The sequence below is a fragment of the Akebia trifoliata genome, chromosome 4 (genome assembly GCF_017979445.1).
Source record: "Akebia trifoliata isolate Shusen 1 chromosome 4, ASM1797944v1, whole genome shotgun sequence".
Taxonomy (NCBI): domain Eukaryota; kingdom Viridiplantae; phylum Streptophyta; class Magnoliopsida; order Ranunculales; family Lardizabalaceae; genus Akebia; species Akebia trifoliata.
In genome coordinates, this window is record NC_141378.1 from 19053124 (window position 1) to 19076726 (window position 23603).

At 36.0% G+C, this 23603-nt stretch overlaps 1 protein-coding gene across 1 annotated transcript; it reads right to left on the minus strand.

Annotated features, from left to right (window-relative positions):
- Positions 1 to 4034: 4034 nt before the first annotated feature.
- On the minus strand, positions 4035 to 22461 carry LOC147404326 (MAC/Perforin domain-containing protein). Its single transcript, XM_086440211.1, has 7 exons — positions 21837 to 22461; positions 18132 to 18370; positions 14183 to 14384; positions 11934 to 12002; positions 11642 to 11828; positions 5551 to 5717; positions 4035 to 4938 (listed from the first exon to the last, which is right to left on the minus strand). The coding sequence occupies exons 1-7, from the start codon at positions 22098 to 22100 to the stop codon at positions 4255 to 4257; spliced, it is 1812 nt and encodes a 603-aa protein (XP_086296337.1). The 5' UTR covers positions 22101 to 22461; the 3' UTR covers positions 4035 to 4254.
- Positions 22462 to 23603: the final 1142 nt, after the last annotated feature.

A 23603-nucleotide genomic window follows, 5' to 3' on the forward strand; every position in this document is an offset into this window, starting at 1 on the left:
CATTCTGACGTGAAAGTGCATGAGAACCATAGATATTTTTCATCAAGATACAAGTAAAAAAGCATTTATGGTTTATATCCAATTTCACGTTAAGAAGTGAGATATGAGGTTCCAACTTGAAGTCACTCCAACATGACCTTTTTTAAAATATCAAAACTATCTTTTTTTCATCTTTTTCATATAATTAGGTTTTTCAAAAGTGATTCCAAACATGAATGATGAATGGAAATGATATACTTTTCATTTTGAACATTTAGATGTAATTTTTTATTTATTTCGATGATTTATGATAATAAAAAAATTACGAACAAAACTGAGATTCAAAAAAATAAATTACAGTGTTGAGCTCACCACTTTTTATTTATTGTCAAACTCACCACTTTTATATAACATTATCGAGCTCGCCAATTTTTATTGTTGAGTTCGACAATTTTTAAAAAGCTGTCAAACTTGACAATAAAAAAATTGAACTCCAAATAAAAAATGATGAGCTTGATGCTGGTAAAATCCACCGATTTTTTTATTTATTTTTATTTTTTCAATAAAATACATGGAAAGATCGACTAAAAACTTAATATAAAAATTTGTATAGATGATTTCAAACAAAAAAAAAACATCCTTAATCGATTTTCATCCAAAAATAAAGGAAAAGAATTGAAAAATCCTTGCTTTTTACATACATCTTCAAAATGTTTAAAAATGACTTCTTCCTTCTCAAATCTTTTTTTTATCAAAATGAAGTCTCTGAAACTCGACTGGAATGCTGAAAATCCAATTTTTTTTATTTTATAAAAATGATGAATTTTAATGATTCAATTTCAATATTTCAATCACGAGAAATGTCTGGAGTGGGGTTCAAGTTTTACTAAATGTATTAAGTAAGAAAAGCCTAAGTTAACTTAGGAATTAATTAGAAAAAAAATCCTGTTGAAGTCCTTTAAATAATTTTCTCAAAAATAATATTTTATTAGAAGACCCCAAACCTAAGTACTTTTTATAGATTCTCCACTAAATTGGAAGGAAACTTTTAAACCTTACTAAGGGTCGTTTCGCTCAAATGGATTATCACATTAGCAATTCAACACTAAAGCCCTCTAAGTTTCATTGAAAAACGTAGATGAAAAAAAAAAATTCAAAAGACAATTTCTTTATAGCTTAATCCAAGGTTTTGAAAATGGACGGCTATTGAACTTCCACAAAACTCCCAAACTTAAAATTTAAATTCAACGGTGAAGAATAATTTTTTTTTGAAAAATGAACTCCGAAATTGATAGAATTTTGTCCTCTACAATCCTAAAGCACATCGATCATATTTTTGGATGCCACAAGATGAACCCAAATGATCCTTAGTCTGGTAAGTCAGACTCAAGTTGAAATAAGAATTATTCTAAATTGACTACACTAAAGGGGCTACATGAGTTGGGATCAACCCGCTCCCAACCCAAATTTGACAAATATCAACCTACACCCATGCCCAACCCAACTTCGGGCATGAAATGCTCAACCCGAAACAAACTCAAGTCGGGTGAATTCATTCCTCATTAATATTAGATAGTTTAGTAATGATAAGGGCCTATGTAAAGATAAGTGGTATGTAAAATAACTTAAAATTTAAAATTATTTGTCCAAAAATGAGTTTTAAAATTTTACATACATAAAATTATAAATAAATTTAAAAAAGGTGGTGATGTTTAATTAAAGTAACCATCTTTATTTATTGCTAATAACATTTCTAATAAAAATTAAAGTCGTAACATAATCATTAATTTGTATGATGATATGGAATTACATTTAAACAAAAGAATTAATAAGAAAAGCATTGTTTATTTAATAAAAATAACCACATATTAATTTAAAAATATAAATAAACAAAAGTATATATATTGAAATATGAATTGCGGATGCAAAAGATACCAAGATCTAGAAAAAAAAATTAAATAATAATTGTAGAAGGTAAAATCGGTATTGGACGTGTGGCATAAATAAGACGAATATCGATGATCGATCACACAATAATTAATACATCTCTCAAGACATTGATTGATATCTCCTTGATTAGATTTTTTGTTAAGATTGTAATCTTATCCAAAAATAGAAAGTCTCCTAATTGACTAGAGAATATCTATTTCTAGATAAGGATAGATTTTATAGAGGATCCTGATTTGTTTGACTTTTCTTTCAGGACTTGTTTTTATATTCATATAAAGAGAACGATTAGGTAAAAGGAGAGAGGCTCTTAGGAGGAAAAAAAAAAGGAGAGAGGAGGTTAGGGTCTGTAAATCTTGTAATGACTTGAATAGTAGTGGAATAGTACTTCGGAACCCATGGACGTAATCCGATTTTGGGACGATCCCCATAAACAGATCTTGCTTCTTGTCTTCTCTCTCTTTCCCTTTTCTTTGATTATTTTCTATGTAATTTTTTATCATTTTAAGTGCATCAAGAACAATGAAAATCAATTGTTAGGGGTAAATCTCAAGGAATCGAAGGCATCAGAGATTTCACCTATACAATAATCATATTAAGTTTAGATAAATCAAATTTGCCTGAACCCAACCCAATTTGAGTTAGGTATTTATTTTTATTTTTTTTGGTTACTTGAACCTGAGGTTAAACCCAAGTTAACTATGCCAAGACCTGACCCAAGGTCAGGTTCAATTAAGTGGGTTTGGCCCGCCCAAGTTGCAGCCTTAATATGCCAAACACTATGCAGACATGACAATATCCTAGAATCATAGATTTTTTTTCTTGAGATACAAAGACAAAAATCTATGATTCTAGAAACACTGCCACATCAACAGAAAGTAGAGGTCTTTAGTTCAAATCCCCTTAATGGCACCTAGGGGTGCAACTTAGTCCAATTCAAACCAAGAACTGAATCAAACCGATAACTATGGGGTGGTTTGGTTCGGTTTGGAACAAGTTGCGATTTAGTTCCGGGTTACGAAAATGGAGAACCGATCAATTTGGTTCAATTCTTGGATCAAGCTTGTATAGAACTAAACCAAACCGAGAATCGAACCCCTATGCAATAAATAAATATATATGTATATAATAATTATTATGAATTATTTTAGGAGTTAGGACATATATTAGTGATTTCTATGGATAAACTAATGACTTTTTATGAAAAGATTAATGATTATTGTATGAAATTTTATGTTTGTTTTTTCATTAAAAAATATTACTTAAAATTTATAGAATATTGACTACGAATCGAACAAAACCAAGCCGACTTTATTTCAGTTTGAGTTGGTTTGGCTCCAATGGAATTTGGTTCGGTTCTGGTTCTTATCTAATGGAACCGACCTATGTTGGTTCAATTCCAATTTGACCCCAAACCGAACCAAGTTTCACCCCTAGTGGCACCCATAGGGAATTATCTCATAAATTACCCAGTGCATGCGGTAGGACTGCAACTTGGGTTGGTTGGTCCGAGCTCAACCCGATTGATGGGAGAGCCAGGCCAAGTTATGTGGAACATGAGTTGAGCCTGGGTTAGAATAACTAATCCAGGTTGTGGGCTACACATGCCCCAAGGTGCTCTAAGAAACCAAGATATCTCATTTTCAAGAAAGAAAGTTACCTCCTATCATACTCCCATTTGCAGGATCCATATATCATGCAATCCATGTTCTTACACCTTACTAATTCTCTCGCTTGTGCAACTTAGTCTTGAATTCATAACCTAACATAGAGAACTTCTAGTGCCACACCAACTTTTACCTATAGCTTACCAAGATGCGTGTTAATTTTTTTTGTTGATATACATATGAATTGGTATGCTCTTAGAAAAAGTTGGTGTGTCAAAAGACTCTCTCATATATAGCATTTTTGCAAATAAATTTTGATGCTTTGTTATATTTACCAAAAGGCCATCTCACATGGGTTGTAGCCACGACAATCTAACTATCGAACATGCTTGACCACCCCACTTTTTGGTTTCATAAAGCAGAAGCTCTCCTATTTAGGTTTCTACTTTGTGAGAAAAGCTCTTTGTTGGGTGGGCCTAGTAATTATGAGAGTAATAGAGCGATCGAGGAAACAATTCAATCACCCAAAGATCCAACAATATAAGGAACTGTGTCGGTAATCTGCATGAGGAATACAAATTAAGAAAAAAAAAATAATCAAACTTATAATACAAACTATCACCAACCCTCTTCTCTCATCATCCTCAAAAGCTTCCTTAACCTACTGAAGATACACCAGGGCCTTGTTTCAACACACCACAAGCACTATCAATTCTACAACCTAAATAGACACCTCATCTTCATCGGGTAACATCACAGCCAAGAGAGAATACTTGACTTTGAGTGTGATCTTGCCTCTCTCAACAAGAAGCCTTGCCCCAGAGACGACCCAATAACCGGGAGAGTCCTGTGGTCCCCTCGTCATTTCTGTTGTGTCGACAAACTTAAGCAGCTTAAGTGTCTGGACGGGCACAGGCGGCCCCCCAGGGTACACAGCTGAATTGATGTTCACATCAGCCGGGCGTGGGGGTGGTTTCTGAACAGTCGAAAAGTGTGTGCTTATCAAAGTGGAGATGAGTCCAGACTTCTGGGCAATACCGGGGGATCCATCCCACTCAGCTTTCTTGACCACTGTGGCACCTGAAACTGTCGCGAAGCGAAGGCGTAAGAAGAGAATTTTCTTCAATCCATAGTTGCCCACCTGGAATTGAGCCCCAGTGACAATAGAAAGCTCGTCGTCAGAATCAACGGGGGCTGTGCAGACATGAGAGAAGTTCTTCCACTGAACCTTCTCATAGTACTGGTGATTGTATGACTCATTACGGTAATTTTCATTCGGGTTGTCATAGAGTAGGAAGATTTTGGGAAGTGAGGAGAGGTGCTGCAAGTGAATCGCCAAGCGGTTGCTTCTCTTCCCTTCGAGGTACAGTCGGAGGCCGGTCACTGGCCTTTTACCCACTTCAACCTACGATGGAATCAATCAACAGAACAACAAAGAAACCAATACCAGTGAGACATAAATGGCAAGTTTACCAACTATCTCGTCTATTTCCAGTTACATTGATAGGACCATGGGTGGGACACGTGTGTTATTGTAAAATAAGGATTTGATTTTTCCAACCCGACTTCAGTGAGTATGGGATCTGGACTCGATTGGAAATGCTCATGTTAAAGACAATAATTCAAGCATTGGCCAATAAGTCCACTTTTGATGCTGATGAACCAACAAAAAAAAAAAAGGTTTCTCGATGCAGTGGACTCGAGCTGAAAAAAAATTCCATAAATTTTCTCCATATTAAGGAGTAATGGATGGATGACCAATATATTTTCCATCATAGATATGATGACTTGTATAAAAATCAAGGCATGTAATGGAAAGCCATCCAATAGATGGTCAAAAGATCAAGAGCTATGATTCTATAGATTCAAAGGTAGGCCATGATATATATAAATACCTTGAACGTTACAGTGTAGCTCATAAAATAAGAACAACTCGGCATAGGATCTTTGAAACAAAATTCGCAAGAACCAATAATAGCAGTAACACAATAATGCCAGAGAAGCAAAGAAGGCTTACCGGATTTGTGTTAACATGAAGTTTGGGACCCATGAAACTGAACTGTAGAGAAGCATTGTTTTGATGCTTCCGCTGCGGGCCAAGGGGAAGCTCGCCAAACACGGGTGCCCATTGCCTTGGCAGTTGAAATTCCAAAAACTGATGGAGCTGTTCAATTGGTGGCTTATCTGCAAGCAGAAGCCAAAGGTTAGTACACAAAGCAACAAAGAACTATGACCTGCATTTAATGTGTAACCAAGAAATTGCAGCAATTTAGAAAGGTGTTATAAAGAAATTGGGAGGTGAATCATGAGTATTTCTGAGACAGCAATATTAGGTAAAAATGAATCAAGAAGCAACCATGGAAATTGTGATTTGTAATAATAGAAGATGTCCAAGACAAAACACTGGCCAATTATCCTTGCTCCGTCAAGAACCCAAGTTAAAAATGGGATTTTTAGGCAGTGTTTTATCACAAAAAACATAGCTAGGCATCCTGGAATGGTTTCATATCCTTGGTACTTGTTAGTACAGGTTATATCAACTGTGAGAAGCAAAACTTATTTGGACACTGCACACAAGCCAAGGATACATGTACAAACAGTGAGGTTTTAAAATTCTTTTTTTCCATTGGAAAAGGAAGCATTTCGTGGAATTTTTAATGAATAATGTATTCTACCGAAAATTTAAATCAAAACTTGCAATTTTTAATAAAATTGCATTATTTCAATGAAATGATGCCAAAACTCTTTGAAACATGAGGGAATCAAAACTTCTCAGACATTGGTTACACATCCAAACACTGTTGTTTCTTCAGAATTGATTCCTACAACCATTTAGGATTATAAATGACCAACCCCAACTGGATTAAAACTTGCAAAAACTAGTTCTTTTTTAAGAAAAATGGTGGTTTCAGTTTGGTCGAGAGTTATGAACCCAGCTCTTTTGGGAAATGGTTGTCGAGGCTGGGAAGCATGGAGGATAGTCTGTGGAAGAATGCCATTCAGGCGAAGTGGGGTTATCATGCCATGGGTTGGGGCAGAAGGCAACCTCAATCTTCCTTCAAATTCGAATAGGGGATGTGGAAGGGTATCATCAATCTTTTGCCTAAATTCCACACTAAAATGGCATTTAAGGTTAGAAAAAAAGAAAAAAGGGGGACGTGTTTCAAGAAGATTTGTTGGTGTGGTTCTTCACCCCTTACATTGCAATTTCCAATTTTATTCTCCATCTCCAAAAAGAAAATGTTGCCCATCAGCTGTATTATGATTCAGACAAGGAACATTTTGTCTTGGGACATTGGTTTACGAATGAATTTCAATGACAGGGACATTAAGTCCAACTGCTGCTTTATTGGTCTAATTTCTGATGTTTCCATCTGTGATGTAGAGGATAGGCAAGTTTGGTTCAATAGTCAGGACAAGAAGTTCTCGGTCAAATCTTTTTAGCACTCTTTGGCATCCTTCCCTTCCTCTAATTCCTTGATACACTATTATCAGTATTGGTTTTTCCATTTGTTAAGAGGCTGTTGACAAAATTCCAACCATGAATGGTATTATTGCTTGGGGTATTATGGTGGTAGACTATTTTCTTTTTTGCAAAGCAAGTAAGGAATCTGTCAACCAATTGCCTATTCATTCTTTTTTCTCTCATTTTATCTGGTTTGACTTTATTTCCTTGTTTAACCTATGTTAGTGTTTTCTTGTTTAGGTGTCGGATTTCTTTAGAGGTTGGATAGCCCCAATGCTTCTAACTTGAAGGAGAGGATTCTTAAGAACTTGACTGCCTTTGCCGTTTGATAGGGTGTTTGGAAGGAAACAAATGGTCAGACATTTGAGGGAATTGAAAATTAGTTTCAAGAGTATATAATTTCAATTTCAGGGTTTTGTATTTTTCGGGGCTAAAGGTTTCAAAGAATCCAAGGCCATCTTCTTAAAAGAAATTTTGTTTAGTTGGGAGGCTGTTTTAGGAGGGAAAAAACTTTGAAGCGGGTACCCCCGCTTCAAAATTTTGAAGGAACCATCTCCATTGGATTACATGTGGCATTTCCAAGAAGTATTCAAATTTTGGCAGAAATGAAGGGGCATGAAATAAATTCAAAACACCATGAGTCTTGTAACAAGGAGGGTTCCTTCAAAATTTTGAAGCAGCCTGCCCGCTTCAAAGTCGGACTCTTTTAGGAGTGGCATTAATTTCAGATTGTGTTTGGTATTTCTTGTGTAACTTGTCAGTAACTCATGTAAAATAAAGCAACGTAAGTACGTTTGGTAATGCTAATGATTACAGTACTTCATGCATTGAAAGTGTTTTAGACCAAATAATAGATGTTAGGCCATGTCAATTAAGAAACTAACTTCATTATAAACAAACCATTCTTAACTCACTTAGTGAGATACTCAATATAAACTTCTATCCTTGCAAGTATCTTCTCTCAAGAACCCTAAGAGCAATAGTTCCCAATCTCATTTTCCCCATAACTCGGATTAACGTAAGATGCTCAACACTTTGAAACAAAACAAGCTTCCATTCACCCCACATCATCTCGTTTGAGATATGTTGACTCATCCGACAATTAGAAAATCTTCGATTTTATGACTGAGCATCTACAAACCTAGCTCATAATAATAATAATTATTATTATTATTATTTGAATATATATATATGGGGCCGGTTCGAGGGCCATACTGAAAAGCAAAATCTGTGACAAAACATAACATCCATTGGATGTTACAAGATTAAACGTTCAAGATCAACATTTACAACTGTAAAACACTGAAGTATGAGACACTACTTTTGCAATATTTTTCCAGTTGTTTACCAATAAAACCTTCATGATTTATAACCACATCCCTCCTACGAATTTAACCCTTAACAAATCCTCTCTCTCTCTCTTTGGGTTCTTTGTTTTTCTACTAAAACTGATATAAATTGTAGAGAAATCATAAACTCCAACAAACAAAACACAAATAATTACAGTACCTAGATGGGTTATGGTGTCCCATTACATGGAATCACCTCTGAACCTCTCCTTCCCTTCTACAATTCTATAATATCGGATTTGGTTCTAATGACACCTAAAACAACGATGATGGCTAACATTGGTCTCACCTACAATCTATCTTCTCTATTAGGAAAGCATTCCAAAGGTTCAATTTTGATCTCAAACAACCCCAAAGTTGAATTATGTGGAGAAGAAATTTCGTTGCAGATTCAACAACAGAACATAGAGACTAAACGATTAATCACACACCATTAAATTTTCTCATAATTTCAGATTTTTTTTTCTTCAGATTTTAATGGGTATTCAAATTTGTTAAATTTACAGACCGAGAAGCTCAGATTAGAGTTTACTGAGAAGAGTCAACAACATTCAAGAGAGCTCGTCACGTTGGTAGAAGACGAAATTGAAAGAAAAAGAAGAGATTAATAAAATCAGAAAATCAAAGTGGGTTATTGCAGAACAAGTAAGAAATCTCAATACATCGCATCAAATCTAGAGAGAATTAGCACAAACAAGTAAGACTACAGTAAACGCTCTTCTTAGAGACCTCAATCAGGTGTTGGCGCAAGTTAGTGTTGAGTCATGTGGGAGTAGCGATTTTGGAAAGGGGTTCTTCGAATTACAATTCAAGAGAACGAGGGTTTCTTCGATTTTGAGTGAAGGGGAGAGAGAGAGTAAGAATGTATTTGTTAAGGGTTAAATTCAGGAGGGGGGGGGGCAGGTGGTTATAAATTATGAAGGGTTTATTTGTAAATATTTGAAAAATACTGTAAAAGTGGCGTATCTCGTGCATCAGTGTTTTACAATTGTAAACGATGATCTTGACCATTCGATTTCGTAATATCCAACAGACGTTATGTTGTCATAGATTTTGTTCTTCAGTATGGCCTTCGAACTAGCCCCTACATATATATGTATGGGTCGGGATCCATAGACAATGTGTTTTATCTTATATGGGCAAAAAGTTTCGGAATGAGCTGATTTTTTGTGAGGATGATCTCTATGGTGAGGGGGTCATCCTTGCAAAAAATCAGCCCATTCTGAAATTGCTAGCCCCAATTTACAAGTTAAAGAATCATGGACTATTCATTTTAACTGTTAGTTTGTAACCACTTTTCATAGGGTTAGAAGTATTAGAATCAGCTGAATTTTTGTGAGGATAATCTACTTACCATAGAGATCATCCTCACAAAAAATCAGTCCATTCCGAAACTGTTTCGCCATATAGGACAAAATGTTGTCTACGGAACACTGTTATATATATATATATATATAAACAGTTTTAAAACGGTCTAACTCCTTCGAGAAGAGATGACTTGGATTAGTCAACTCAAAATCAATGGGACGAGATGCAGAGTTTTAAAACGATGCCACCACCACCATTTTCTTATCCTTCTTCTATGCCATTTTCATTTCTTCCCTTGCTCTTCCTCCCCTGCACATACCCAATTAAAACCAAAGCCAAAACAATGGCACTCGTCATCAGTCCAATCACAATGGTATCATAGCTCAAACAATTCTTCTTCCCATACATACAAGGCTTTTTCTCATACATTTCCCCATAGGAGGACCACAAAGCCTATGATCATTTCCTTCAAAAACCTTGGCATTGAACTTCAATTAACCAAAAATTGGTATCAACCCACTAAAATTATTGTATGAAAGATTTAATCTTTCCAAGGTCCAATCCATTTAGACTCTCCAGAATCGAACCCAAAAGCAGATCATTAGCAATATCAAGTCCTTTCAAACCATGGAATCAAGTTATAACTTATGGAAAAATCCCCTGAAATTTATCCTCACTCAAATCCAAAATCTGCAAGCAAGTGGAGTAATTGGGTAATGCAGGTTCAAGAAGATAACCTAAGAGGCAGTTATTGTGAAGCTGCAATGAAGCAAGTCCATCATAAAGGTTCCGGATGGAAGGAGGGAGGGACCAATTGAATGAATTGCCCCTCAAATCAAATCAGAAAAAGAAACACGGTAGCCAATCTCAAGAGGGTAGTTATCCAATAAAGAGTTGATGCCCTGGTAGAAACACCCAAGGAAGAAAGCTCTCCGGGATCTCTCTTGAGAGACCAATGACTGGAAGTTGAAGAGAGAGAGAGAGAAATTGCAGATATGGGTCTTTGAAGAGCGATACGTTGGTTCTTTCAAGGGAAGAGGCATCATCGCAGCTAATGGGAAAGCCAGTACAGAAAGCCCAAAAGAGTCCTCTCTATTGATAGATAGGAGTAGTGGAGTTCCATGAAGGACTAGATTATCTGAGCATCCCTGTAGAGAGAGAATTTATCTTTCCCAAAAGAAGCCCAATGTTTGAAGAAGATGACTTTCTCTAATGTAGAAAGAGTAACACTGGAGAGAGAGAGAGAGTGTGAGTTTGTTCGTGAGGTTTATAAACCTTACAAAATCTTATGAAAGAAGCAAAGATTTTTAAAAATGACTGTTTACACCACATGGGTTTTGAACCCATGCTCTCTTACACACTACAAGTTCTACAACGACTTCCACGTTCGAAGTAGAAATCATTTTGTTTTACTTCTACTTTTAAGAGAGCTATCAGAAAACAATTTTATAGAAGTTTATTTTCTTTAAACAACCAAACACAAAACACAGCTTTGAACTTTTCTCTTGCAGGTGGGTCGTCTCTCAACCTCCTTCCGCTGTAGCTGATTTTCTTTCTTTGTAATAGATTCATGTTTATAAAAAAAATACAATAAAGGGGTGACTGGGATGAAGGAAAGTTATGCTTTGTAAAGTTCTGACATAATGGAAAACATACATCCACTATCAGAAAACAGAAACAAACCAAAGGATGTCACAAAAGATGGTAATACACGTTCTGTACTTCAGAAACACCATGAATTGCATGATTTAAGGGTTTCAAGTTTGAGTTTTTATGAGATACATAAGCTTAAAATGTGGTTGGCTATTTTAAAAACAATTGAAAAGTTTATTTGAAGGTTTGTTTTAGGAAATACAAAAGCTTAAAATGTGATACGAAAACGTGTCCTTTTAGAGGAATGAAAGATCTACAAGTTTTGTATAGATGTATTTCAACATTAAAAAAAATGCAATAAATGTCTAAATAGGATGACAGGTCTTGCTTACAGCGTAGATAGAGATTGATGGCATGGCTCAAGAATCCACTCCCAGAAACTCCATTCAAGAAAGACGTGATTGGGACAAAGGACATTGAGATCACATCAGGCTCAAATTGAACAGTGTGCATCCACTCATTATGGGATAGATTCTTATCATCACTTCCTCCTCTCCTCTTGTAAATGACTACAATACTCTGCAATCAAAATAATAATTGTTAGAATATAAAAATAGTCAATGCCTGTAAAATTAACTCTACTGTTCCTGAGAATCTTTGAGTAGAGGAATCTTAAAAGAGTACCTCCTTGTTTGAGAAAGGACTTGAAGGGCTGATGTCTGCGAACCTTAGTCGTTGCTCCCTGATCTCAAACTAAACAAAAAAAAAAGATGGTATATGTAAAGAAAGCAGGACAAGGAGACTATCTCAATATGCTTATGTTGTTTCAATAGTCCATGAATTTGAAAGAATAAAAAGTCAATTGCATTCATTTAAATAAAACACTCATGACCACAGCGTCAACCAATTAAATATTTCTCGCCATAGCACAAATCTGAAGGAAAGGAATGATCCAAAGAAAGAGTCTTGATGCAGGACGGTGAGGGGAGAAAAGAAAATAAGGAATTTAGAAAAAATTTGGTTTAGGATTTTGGGCAAGGATTTGGGCAACAATATAAAAAGGGTTTCCAAAATCTCAAATGGCTATATTTTGAAATGTAAAACACAGAATTTTCCACATTTTGAAATTACGATTAGGGGAAGGTTAGGGATTAGAGTTAGGTTTATAGGATAATGATTAATATTAAGAGAATGGAGAATGGATTAGGGATTGAGGTTTATAGGTTTCAAGAATCAAGAAAGGGGTTTCAAGAATCAAGAATCAAGATCAAGATTCAAGACTTCAAGAATTAAAGAAAATCAAGAAAAAAACAAAAGAATGAAAACAAAGAAAAATGGAAAAATGAGAAGATGAGAGAAAAAAATAGAACCTTGCAATCACACCAAGGGTTTCTGGGAATCACATCAAGAATGGTAGAGAACTCACTTCACTCCACGAAAGAAACTCATTCTTTATTCATCAAAATTCTTTGTTATCATTATTTTAAAAAAAAACCTAATACAACCTATTTAAAGAAAATAAATCAAAAATCCTAGTCAAACTAAAATACCAAATTAATAACTTTATTTCGTAGTTTTCTCTCTCCTAATTTCCAAACCCTAATAAACCTAAATAAAAGATAAACTAATGTTACTAAACTGCCCATAAATATTATACTAAGACCATAGGCCAATAAGACATCAAAATAAACCCAAAAAATGAAAATAAAACCCTAAAATAGAAATTTAAATAAAAACTAAAATCTACTCTTTAAGATTTGATGTCCCCAAAAACTATGTAGAGATTCCATAACATGCCAAAACTGCTAATTAATTGTCATATACAACCAAACTACTAGAGCTATCCACCCAAAGTACCTTTTGAAGTTGAACAATAAAAAGATCTTAATTGGTCTTATGTATGGTAGTCAGCTTCACTCAATGATTGCATGGCCAAAAGAAAAGTCTAGTACTCAGAAATAACTCCATTCCAGCAAGCAAGATTGCTTTTGACAGATAGGTTTGAACATCAATTTGAATTCTTGATGAATTTCAGAAGAAACTTCCAAGGGCATCTAAATAGCCTTAACAGAAATAAGTAGTACATACATGGTCGCAATATTTTTTCTTTGATATGCAATATTCAATCTTTTAAATTATTTTTATGGTCCTATGATAGGTTTAGCAACAACAATTGAGCTCAAAAAGGTTGTGGTGGCAAGAGATGGGGCACAATAATCATTCAAGAGTAAGCATCATAAGGCAGGAAAAGCTTTACACCAATAGAGTATTGCATTGGGAGTAGAATTAAAAAAGTTGCTACTGGATCCAAAGTTCATCGCACTGTTATTGAGAAACCCATGAGTGTGAAGCCTCAAAAGTGGAATCAAGAGTGTTAAAGAGATAAACATTGTTTATCCTAATCTTCATATTTTATGAGGATATGATTGTCTTTTTCTATTTTGTTATGTTATATAATCTCACCTAAAGGCCTTCATACCATCTCAGTTTTTCAAGTGAATGAGATGTACCTTAAGAACAAAACACTAAATCTGGTTTAAGCTCTTGACTAGAAGATAGACATTCAATTGAAATTGTGAGATTGTTTTCTTTGAAGGGGGTGTTGGGCGTGGGGTGGTGTGGAAGGGGAATAAGCATGTGATTTTTGGTATATGGTACATCCTTGAGGTTTGTGCCGTTGATTTATGGAGTTCCAAGTAACCTAAATAGATCCATATCAGCTTACATTTATTTTGTTAATACCTCTAGAACAACCTAGTGTGGTAAAAAAAATTCTAGGCAAACATGTTAGATGAAAAGTCATCTACTCCAGGAACTACAGTAATGTTGTAATATTAATTTCTTTGGTTAATTTAGTTTAGCTAGGACACCAACACAAATGCACTTCCTTTATATGGTTTGTAGTCACAAATCCACTTCCTTTACATGCATACCTTTCCCTTCTCATACAATTCTTCAGGATCCACACCATCCTGTCCATTTGAGTCTCGAAACCGCCTGTCCGCCATCTCCTTTAACCTTTTCTGTACTTCAGAAGGTTGAAGATTTGATGAATGCTGCTGCCTTACATTTATTACATCCTTACCTCCCATCTTCACGCCAACAATAATATGCGTACCAAACGTATCTATGAACCTGGAAACAGCCACCAAGCATAAGAACACAAAAATAAACAGGGTTCTCAAATTTGAGTAGCACTATATATGGGATACGATTACTATAAAACTGGTAAAAAAAATATGGATAAGGTTTAGTCAATGAAAATGTAATACCACATGCATCATCACGCCATTACTACATAGGATGGGTAAATTCTTCTCTTTTTATAACTAACACAGATTACAATTAAAAGGTAAAAGTTACAGCATGGGAAAAGACGTGTCCCATGACTAAAGAAAGAGCAAAAGAAAAACAAAAAACAGAAGTCCACATCTATGACTTGGATGGTCACTTCAACAGCAAGTTGGAAGGGGTATACTAAATATGTCTGAGTAAAGGGGAAGAGGAAAGGGGAATATTTGCAAACATGAATCAAAATGGCCGATACATATGAGTATCAGCCTAGACCGACACGAAACATTGACCCCAAACCACCTTGAATGTTTCAGGAATGTATTGAAATGTTTTGATTGAGACGGTATCGATTTTTCTCGTGACCGAAACATTGCCTCAAGACGAAATTTTAAACCTTGCTTGCAACTGCCTCACTGACTTGGGAATGCAAATGTTTACATCAATGACTTGGAGGGTCACTTGTACAGTAAGATGTAATAAGTATACTGAACAAGTTCCCCAGTTCCATCATATAATTCTCTGATGACACAGTTTGTGTACTTCTATCTTGAGAATATGAAGGGATAGGCTACGCAGCCTTACTCCAAGTTGTCCTCTAGAATACATTCTACTGCCTTCAAGCCAGAAAGTTAAGGTTTTAGTTTCCATATTTTACTTATAAAGCGTGAATTTGTGACAAGAGATAGAAATCTGAGATTTGACAAGAATGGATTGTATTACACATAGGAACTTCTATAAAGTTGTCTTGTATCAATTGGATGCATGAAGTTTGAGAAATTTTCCTATACCAAGTTACACGCTATTTTCAATTTCTTTTCAAAAAAAAAAAATCTAGCTTAGAACAAGATTATAGCTTAATTTTTGGGTAACTATTGGTTGGTATGGACATTGCTAAATATTCCCCATTCAATTGGACACTAAGCATTTCTTACAAGTTGAATTGCCAAAATTTTGTTAAGGTATATTAGAAAATGAACACATGTAAGAAAATGTAGGAATAGCTCCAATAACCGATAAACTAAGGTTATGTTTGATTGCACATGGAAAATAGGGTGGAAAATGACATTTTTCAAGTGTTTGATTGCACATGGAAATGGAAATTCATTTTCCACCCCATCAAAAAGTCCACTAAATCATGGATTTCACTTTCCCACCCATATGGGTGGGAAAATGAAATCCACCCATATTTTTCATCCTCAATTCTTCCCTACTATCACCACCACCGCCACCACCATTACACTAACCTCGTCGTCGTCGTCATCGCCGTCGTCACCATCGCCGTCGCCGTCGGTTCCGTCTCCGACCACCTTCTCTCTCTCTCTTCTTCTTTTTCTTCTTCTACTTCTTCTCCATCCCTCACCTCCTCCGCCACTACTACCACCACGTTCTCCCCCCATCTTCCTCACTTACCTCCGTCGTCACCACCGTAGTCGTCGCCGCCACCGTCACAATCGCCACCGTTGCCGTTGTTGCCGCCACCGTCGCTGTCGTCGCCGCCACCTTCGTCGCCGCTGTCGCCACATCCTTCCCCCTCCCTCTTCCTCGTCATCTTCTTCTTCCTCTCCCCCTCCTCTCATCTTCTTCCTCCTTCTCCTCTTCTTCTTTTTTCTCATATTTTTCCATGATTTTATCCAAGTGAAATCAAACAATGGAATTTGATTTTCCAACCCTACCTATTTTCCACAACTAATTTTCCATGGATTTCAAATTCCATGGAAAGTGACTTTCCATGCAATCAAACATACCCTAAGTGAAAGTCGATTGAGATGGTTTGGGCAAATTCAATGAAGGCCTATTACAGCCCAAGCTAGAAGGAATATGCAAGTTGAAGGTTCTAAAAGATATAAAGGAAGGCCCAAAGAACGCGGATCGAGATAGTGACACCACAAATGAACTCACTTTTCATAAAAGAAGCCATAGCTTTGAATTGGGGTACCTGGATAAGAAAGCAAAACCTAGTCTAAATGTCCTATGATGTACTATAGACAGATGAAGAAGAATGCCCATTTTAATATCACAATAACGTTGTATATTTGATGAAAGTGCAGTATTTCCTAAAACTTCACATCTTAAAGCTTTTCGTGGAATCTGAACTATCTTCAACTTAACACCGTGTGGAGGAAAGGAAGTTGTATCTTCCCACTTAACTAACGTGGCCCCCTACCCCCGTTGACAACCAGCATTTGTCAACAACACACATAGCCAGGCAATGGACTTCAAATAGAATATGTGGCACAACTAATACCAGAAGAGCACACATATACTTATCAGCTTGTGTCCAAATAAAAAGGTTAGGTAACACCAATATACTGAAATAAGATCATCATAATGATTGAACTTACGGGAAAAATGTCATGTCATCCGAGAAAAAAAAATTGCTATATTTAATAATTCTGCCAATGAACTCCAAGAATGCACATGCTTCAAGAGTTCAATGTGCTTTATCAACAAAACTAGACCAAATAAATTCAGTTCAGCTCGTATGTTACACATGAAGATAAACATCGATAAACAACAACTTCAATGGCGTTTATGTTAATCCTAATCCCTAAACATGATTTGGTAAATTCATAATCACCATGGAAGTTCATTTCTTGCACTGGGTCAGCACTGAAAACTAATATAAGAAACTAAGAGGGGGAAGGGAAGGTGGAGAACAAATGAGAATATCAGGCTGGCACTTATACGCCTTAGGATCCTTCTCTGTGGTTGTAAATAATGTTTCATAACAGCTGTTATAATGGTAAGGCCCATAACCCATGCCATTTTTCAGAAAGCAATGACGTTCCAAAATTGGCTCATTACTATTCTAGCGACCACTGTTACATTACGTAATGGAGTTATTTAACTGTTTCAAACTTATGGGGGAAAATGGTCTCCAAACTCAAATAGTGGCTATTATTATAATATAAAAAAAATGAGCTGCTGTCTACATTTATCTGTGCTCAAAATTCAAATTTCATTTGAAATACACTTTTTCAGAACATTTTGTAATATTATTGATGGTGAAGCACATCATTCAGTTACTGTTATTCAAGAATAATGGTAACAATCCATGCTAGTTACACAACCCAATATCCTTATTGAAACCTTGTTGTTCAGTGCATCTTCTTTGCTGCTTACAACCAGACATAGGATGTAAGGTCAATGCAAGAGACAATTAATTAAAGGCTTGCAAGCAGAAAAGCAATAAAAAGCAAGTAACTCTTCTTGGAAACTGAGGAATTGTTAAAGGAATCCAAAGCAGAAATGCTGAAAAAAGGAGCAGTTTTTTGACAGGTAATGGAAAAGAGTCATGATTTTCTGACGCCCCCATACCCCCCCCCCCCGACCTGGCATGGACTAGAACTATAGATTTTTCCCTCGAGATACACAACTGTACATCATCATAAATATGTGCAGTTGTGAATCCCGATGAAAAGAATCTATGATTCTAGCACATGCCACGTCAGGGGCCGTGTGTCAGAAGGGGCATCAGAAAATCATTATTCAATGGAAAAAAAGGGAGCATGTAAGGCTTCACTCTGCCAATGTTTGAAGTGACTCAGTTTATGTGAGGAAATAGTTAGACAGACTCTAGAGTCTCACCTTGCCAATGCAGCAGGATCCCATGATGATGGGACAGCCTGTTTGACATGATCCCGCAGCACAATCTGGGATTTTGCTAATGCAACCGTATACAGTGTAATGAAACACCCATCAAAAGCAAGGGTTTTAGTGTTGGCTGCATCTTTCTGCCAACAACTTGTAAAATCAAACATATTGTTGAACAGGCCAGAGGGAATTTTACCCGACAAAGATAGTTCCTGGTTGAATTGCTCAGACATCTGGAAAAAGAAATGGCACAGAGAAAATCTATAAGTCGTTGACAGTTACCATATATCTTCAAATTCCAACACCAAACAAACAAGAAATCTAATGTACGACTTGATATCACTTGCAAGCTAATAAAATCCTTGGAGAAGTGGTATTCATGGTATATTAGAGCGATCAATAATGTTAATTTTTCTATTCGCATTTCATTATATGATGTGGATCATTCTAATATCTGTAACAGACATGTAAAAAGTATGTACATGTTACCATGAAAGAGATACCATTACCTAGAATACATCTAAACTTCTTCTGGCAAAAAATGATCCACGGCGGTGCAAGACCTTAATAACAAAGATCGCTGTGTTGGTTGTTGTACTATTTCTATACTTTTGTTTTATCGATACAAATTTTATTAATAGAAAAAAGAAAGGTGGCCAAGATGGCTGCCCAACAAAACAGCAAAGAAAAAAAAATCAGCATACAACGCACTCAAGAATCTCATAGAAGATCATGTCAATCCCCTTCCAAAGGCTGCACCTATAAGTGGTGCAAACTGGAGAATTCTTCCCCCCAATCAATCAACACCATATTTTTCCTAGGTGGTCTCCTTACATAGGCTGTAACTCTCATCCCCAAATCTCCACAGCCATTTTCCTAATAATGTATGGTTCATCTCGCCAATTCCTTTAATCCACTCCCACCATTTCTTTAGGGAGAAAAATACAAATTCCACTTTATAAGATGTTTCTTACACCTTCCTTATCGTTCCATAAGAAGTCACGAATCATTTTTTGTATATGTACTTCAACACTTTTGGGTATAGCAAACAATAATAGTAGATTGGAATGCTTGATAGAGTGCTTTTAATCAGGGTCACTTTCCCTCCTTTTGATACATCAATTTCCAAAACCAATCTCCTCCTAATACAATGCAATGACTGGATCCCAAATAGCTTCACTTCTATAAGCAACACCCAATGGAAGGCCTAAGTATGAAGATGGGAAGAAACCCACTTGGCACTCAAGATAGCCAGCAAATAGGGACATATTAGATGTTGGTCTAACACCAAAGGTTTTACTCTTACCTAGATTTATTGTTAATCCCGATATTGCCTCAAAAGAAACTAATAACCTTTGAGGAACCTTGTTTGATCAACGGAATCTTCCAAAATAAATAATAGTACCATCCGCAAATTGTAAGTAGGAGACCATCAAACTCTCCAATTTCACTTTGAACCCCAATAGCACCCCAATATTGATTGCTCTTTTCAACATTTGGTTCAAAGTCTCGACCACAATAAGGAATAAGAAAGGAGAAGCATAACACTAAAATTTTCAAACTACCCAATGAACATTCATGTTGGCCAACACACCAAAAAGTGACACTAATTTCTCTAGAAACTGACATTGTCAAGAAGCTAAACTGACATTGTCAAGAAGCTTCTTCACACCGTTCTCTCTTTTTTTATGATATTCTAGCAGAATAAGGGTATCCACTAAAAGTAGTTGTGACAGTGATAATGCCAGTTCCTAGGCATGTTTAACCCAATATCCCTCCGTGTCGAATAGTAGAAAGATTCTTCTCTTGGATTTAGTATCCCCAGGACAGATAAATTATTGCACTGAAACAGATCGCACCTCACTCATCATCCTCAATCTTCCTTTGGAAATCTCAATCCTGAAACCACTAACATGTATATTTATTGACACTTAAATATTAATAATGGAAATTATGGAGGTTATCAATTTTGAATATGGGAACACGTGGTAAACAAGTTTTTATCAGTTTTGGAAACACATCTACTTTGGCCTAATCTGCTTTAAATACAGATACAACCATTTTAAAAGATCAGTTCAAACCAGAAAAATGATGAATGAACAAACAATTGAAAACCAGCATAAGTTATTTTTTTATGAGTAAATTTTTTTCAAGAAAGAAGAAAGAGAAGATTCAAAGGAGGTTGAGAAAACATACCTAGAGCAAGGAAACACACAAAAGCTAAGAACAACTAAACTAGGGAGCATCACCTGAGCTACAACAATACCCTTGGTCCCATTTGAACAAAAGATCATCAAAGAAAACCCCCTTAAAGTGGGTAAACTACTTACATTGAAAAGAGCATAAGACCTAAGATGGATATGATAATGTTAGAAACCGGGAAATCCTACCCACTAAAGAACCCCCTCCCCCCCTCCCTTTCTCTCCTTCACAAACTCCAACAAATGGCGAAGTATCTCATGCTCAAGAGAATTCTCTTTCTACTGACAAAAAATGAGAATAGCCAACATTGAAGCAAGGAAGACATGGACCTTAGGAAAGACCATAAATTTTGAAATAGGGATAAGAAGTGAGATCAAATGGACCTAGCAAACTCATAATGAACGAGAACAAAAATAATTTCCATAACTTAGAGAGGTCCAATACTCTAGTGTGATGTGACAAACTTTGATCCTGACCAAGATAAGATTCACATAAAGCAGTTGAAAACTTTCATGTTGGTCCACTTGTTCAACACCCAAACCTCTCCATGTGGCAAGTTTCAGCCAAATTGTCAACTGTCACGTTGTAAACAAAGAAAAATTCCTTCATACTTATTTCTATTTCAGAAATTTTTAAATCCATGGGTTGCGTAAGCCACTTCTGAGAAGCATAATAGATACAATGAGATTTACTCTACAATGAATTTAAGTAGAGGACATTGCTTGTCAAAGAGATCAAATAAAAAAATAAATAAAGGATGTTGAGATGGACAAATGGAAAGACTAAGAAAGATGATATTAGGAATGGAACCGTTCGTGCAAATGTAGTAGCATCAATAGGTACAAACCAAAATGAGGCCAATGGAGATGGTCTGTTCATGTGCAACAAAGGCCGAGACAATCCCAATTAGAAGGAACATGAAAGTTGAAAGTTGAAAGTTCTAAAAGAGCAAGATGAAGAGACAAGAAAGCGTGGATTGGTAGTTAGCGAGGGTATGAACAAACTTTCACTAACAGAATAAATGGGTTTAAATAGAATTGAATGTAGGAATAGGGGTTTCAGCCAAACCCATATTTTTAGATAATGGTTCGATGACAATGATCCCCAACTTTTGGAATAACAGTTTGATGATGATGCCGATGATGATGGGTTTGAATAGTTTCTTACCCTATAAGCTTTTGGAACTATTTACTGATATGTGATTAAGGTGGGGATTGATTTTCCTTCCTGTCACCTTCAAGAATCTTAAGGTTGCCTGAATTAGTAAATAGCTCTATTAAAGCTTCTCTCTCTAAAAAGTTAAGATTATGGCAAGTATAAGTCCATGCAAGTCAACACGGATGATCCAACCTCTATAAGATAGACGGTCTAGATTGGCCCAATCAGAATCCCCAAGCAAAAACACCTCATCTTAACAGATCAGAAAAATTACTTTTTTTAAACAAAAATATACTGCAAAACAACCAAAAAATGAGAGAAAAAAAATTTAATCCAAACCTGTTGAAAAGAGAGAATATCAGAGCTGAACCTCATCCGTTCCCCTTTATCACATTTTATCGATTTTGAAACTTTTGGGATTGAAATCCCGCCAGGAAGAACAATATCTCGACTTTGATCTTCATCAAGCTCAATCAAACATGGATTAGATGAATTTTCCCACTTACAGTACTTCAGCCGTAGATCTGTAGCGATATCATACCCTAATCCGATCGATTGAATCGCAGTCTCTGCAGCTTTCAATGGTGGAGCCTTAAGCGCCATTACTCTCAGCAAAATTCAAATAACACCTATCTTTTTCTCTCTCTTTTGTATCTCCATGAATTCAAACCAATTCCTCAAATTCAGATAAAGCCGAGCATAAACCCTAATTCTCTTTATCCGAATTCACTAACTTCAGATCAGTTGTTAGGAATTGAAGACTGGAAGCACAGATTTTTTTTCCCGAAATTTCTGAAAAAAATACAGTTCCAAACACCAAGAAGATCTCAAAGAGTAATCGAAGAGAAAAAAAAAACCCTAATTTTTGTTCTTGATCGAAATCAAGAAACGAAGTTCAATCGAGTTTGGAAGATATAAAGGCGGCCCAACAAAAATAGAAAAATGCAGGAAGAGGTCAAACTGACTATCTCCTTCAACAGATTTTTTTTTGGTTTTTGTTTTTGTTTTTGTTTTTTTAACTTGACTTCTTAGCTACACTGACAGAGGAGATAGGCACTCTTCACAGACAGTACATCTTACATGTGGCAGATGAGATGGCAAACTCTCATTGATCCATTTTTGCTCTTAATTGCACCTTTCTATGTGCGTTTAAGACTAATGATAAAATGAGGCGTTAAAACGTATGTGATCTGTACGTGGCTGATGTGGCAAGTGCACAAAATCGTAGATCTTTTTCTTTGTATATTCCGAAGAAAAAGATATATGATTTTGTGCACTTGTCACGTCAGCCACGTACATTTTAGTGCATCATTTTATTATGACTCATGTGTTTAAGGATAGTGTAATCTTGGAGACCAACATTCTAAAGGCGCATGTGACCTATGGGAATGCAAGCCTCGATGCATTCTCCAAAATTGCACTCCTTTAAGAAGGGGAGATGGATACTTTTGTGGCATCTTTTATGAGTCGTGTTGAAGTGACCTCAAGATTGGACTTGATATCGCACATCTTTACGTGAAAATAGATAGGAACCATAGATGTTTTTTCACTAATATTTTGAGAAAAGCAATTATGGTTCCCATACACTTTCACACCAGGATGTGCGATGTGAGGTCCAATCTTAAAGTCACTTCAGCATTATTCATCTTTTATTTGTGTTAGTTGTTTAATTAAGAGAGTTTTTATTGTCACACCAACCCCACTCCAATTCATATGTAAATCACCAAAGAATTATTACACACTTGGTGTGGCACTAGTAAAAGTTGGTGTGGCAATAGAAAGTCTCTTAACTAGTCATGAGCACAAATAGTAAGTGAAAGTAGAAAATGGTCGTTAATGTCCCTACACAATCTATTTAACAACTAAGTGTTTTAGCACAAGAGTGGAGTCAGGATTTTGTCTATTCGAGGATAATTAAGTCTTGTAATTTTTTAAAAATTTTGTGTGAGGCTAATAGTTGTGGATTATGTTTTTCGTCATTGCTATCAGTCACACTAGCAGTAAAACTTCATAAATATTGTGTTTGTGTGTGCGCGCGCGCACACACGTGTGAGGGGAGTAATGCCCTCGTTGTAAACTAATCCATGTTCATCACAAAAATAAAAA